General features: G+C 37.9%; 1 protein-coding gene across 1 annotated transcript; it reads right to left on the bottom strand.

Annotated features, from left to right (window-relative positions):
* Window positions 1-305: 305 nt before the first annotated feature.
* LOC110892726 (KNR4/SMI1 homolog) lies at window positions 306-1352 on the bottom strand. Its single transcript, XM_022139878.1, has 2 exons — window positions 512-1352; window positions 306-466 (listed from the first exon to the last, which is right to left on the bottom strand). Exons 1-2 carry the CDS (start codon window positions 1350-1352, stop codon window positions 306-308), a joined length of 1002 nt encoding a protein of 333 aa, XP_021995570.1.
* Window positions 1353-2486: the final 1134 nt, after the last annotated feature.

Here is a 2486-nt window from a genome sequence, read left to right on the forward strand (position 1 = left end):
GATCATTTGAACAAGGAACATTCTTAAAAACATGGCTTTCTGGTTCATGCGGATTAATCTTTGCTAACCCTTCTTCGAAATTGAATTTGAAAGATTCATCATCTATGCCCAACATCTCCATCAGCTCTTCACGACTATAATTATGCACACCTCTTCAACGTCGTGATAGTGATAGATAACTTTCGGTGTATCAGCTGGAACTGAGTTAATTGGAACTGCCTTAGTGAAGATTCCAGCTGATTCTTAATCGTGAGTAGCTCCCGAAACATTCTCCCCTGAGGATTAACTTCATCTCTCTCTTCATTCTATGCATTATCTAAATAATTCATCACCTGTTGATCACCAGAACGTTTAACTATCTGAAGATTACCATCATCAACTTGATCATCATCATCATCGTCATCACTATCTTTGTAATAATCGATGGCTCTGAAATCTTCTTCCTCTTCTTCTTCCACATCATCATCTTCAATGTCTTCACTCTCACTATACTCAACTATTTTCTATTTACCTTTGTCTTTAGCTGCCTTTGCTGCTTCCTCAGCTGCTTTCTTTTCTCGTTCTATCCTCCGAGCCTCAGCTCTTTGGATTTCAACTTGATCGAATTCAGCCTCAATGCTTGTTCCCATCTTGCTTTCAAATACAACATATAGCATCTCGGTATGTTTTGATTTCAGCTTCTTGTCTGCTTCATGGTCATTAACCGTTTTCTTCAATATTTCATTCTCTGATGTCAACATAGTGTTTGAAGTAGACAGTTGTTCATTTGTAGTTACTACGCCTTGAACTACTTCATTCAGTGCAACATTATCAGCTTCAAGACCTGCAACCTTTTCATTCAATGCTTGAACTTCATTCTTCAAAACCACATTCTCTACTTCTAAATTTTTAATCTTCTCATCTGAAGAAGCTTTATCTTTCACTAACTTCGAAACTCTGTCTTCCACAACCTTTATTCTATTTTCATCGAAGAACGACATATCAGGAACATCTTCTAAGCTCACCGGTCTAGAACCAAACACCAGAATATCACTAAACATCTTATTAAACTCTGCTGAGTGTTGTGATTGCCTTGGTGTTGAAGTTCTCTTTGATGTAGATCTTGGTTCTTGAACTGTTTGATGTTGTTGTGGAGGAGTTTGATGTAGAACTTCTTCAGTATGAATCGACACCGATTGTAGAATTGGGGATCTTGGTGGAGTCTGAATCGGTATTTCAAAAGGTTCACTAGTTGAAGTTTCAACTCTTTCAGGTTCTCTTAGAATTGGCTCGCCAACAATTGTGACTTTAATAGGTTTCACCATACTCTTGCAAGCTTTCTTTGGTGCAGGAGAATCAATTCTTTGAGACATTCTTTTCAATCTCCCTTTCTTGATTTTCTGTACTTCAGCACCAGACGGTTCATATGTAGCACCCTCTTCGTCACTGTCTTCTTTTTCTTAGATGCTTTTTCTTTCTTTTTCTCCCACTTTGCATGAGGATTTCCTTTTGTAGGAGCAATTTTTGTTAACGGAATATCATTTTCAGTAGAACTATCACCACTTTCAACAATTCCTTCAACATTCTTTTCAACTTGAATATTCTCGCCAACATTCTCTGTAGCTCCAAAGGCTAAATCTTCTATCTCTTGCGTTGTGTTCACCCCAGAAGTACCTGCATGACCAGATTCTACGTTTTCATCAACATTCTGAACCTCATCATCACTTGCCTCGTCAACAAGCTGTCTTTGTATAGGCTTCTTCTTTGGTGTACCACGTCTGCTTTTCTTTTTCCTTTCTTCATTTTTTATGAACCATTTAGACCTCTTTGACTCGAATAATTCCATCTTTTCATCCTCATTACCAGAATCACTATCTTCATGACGCCATTTGTTGTTCAACGGAGGAATATAGTATGGCTTTTCAATAGACGTGAACTTTCTTCTCGTTGGAGGAGCTTTCTTCTTCTTGTACACTTGAATTCGTTCAAGTGTTGCATTTGTCATGTGATCAAGGATCAGCTCGTCTTTCTTATTCTTCTCCAAATTTTCTATCTTATCATCTAATATTGTAGAAAATTTTCGCCCGCTGCATTTGCTTTCATATGCTCAAAAATAAGTTGCGAAATATGGTAAGGCCGATTCAGGATCAATGCAGTGACCATACACATAATGTAGTCAACAGAAACATCATATCCACCTTTTCTATGCCCCATGGCATGTATCACAGAATGCGCCAAGAACTTGTAGGGAAATGAAAGATTTTGTTTGTTGTAATAATTATCGTTGACAAATCCCGTGTAACCCATCCTGAACCACAAACCCTTGAATAAACGTTTAGATATACCAACAGGATCTCCATCCTCATCTTTAAGATCAAGAACTCTTCGAATGTCAACAATAGTTATAACCACCTCAATGTCTTTGTCTTTACCATCTTCCTTTATCCGAGCTGAAGAATGAATCACTCTATCCTCTTCCACATATCTTGCACCATTCCAGAAACGTT

The sequence above is a fragment of the Helianthus annuus genome, chromosome 2 (assembly GCF_002127325.2).
Source record: "Helianthus annuus cultivar XRQ/B chromosome 2, HanXRQr2.0-SUNRISE, whole genome shotgun sequence".
Lineage (NCBI taxonomy): Eukaryota > Viridiplantae > Streptophyta > Magnoliopsida > Asterales > Asteraceae > Helianthus > Helianthus annuus.

Excerpts from the sequence above, each read along its gene's own strand:
- LOC110892726 (XM_022139878.1), bottom strand. The coding sequence starts at position 1,352 with ATGTCTCAAAGAATTGATTCTCCTGCACCAAAGAAAGCTTGCAAGAGT. Across the intron at positions 467-511 it reads AAAGGCAGCTAAAGACAAAG|ATGATGATGTGGAAGAAGAA; the intron begins GTAAATAGAAAA and ends AAGACATTGAAG.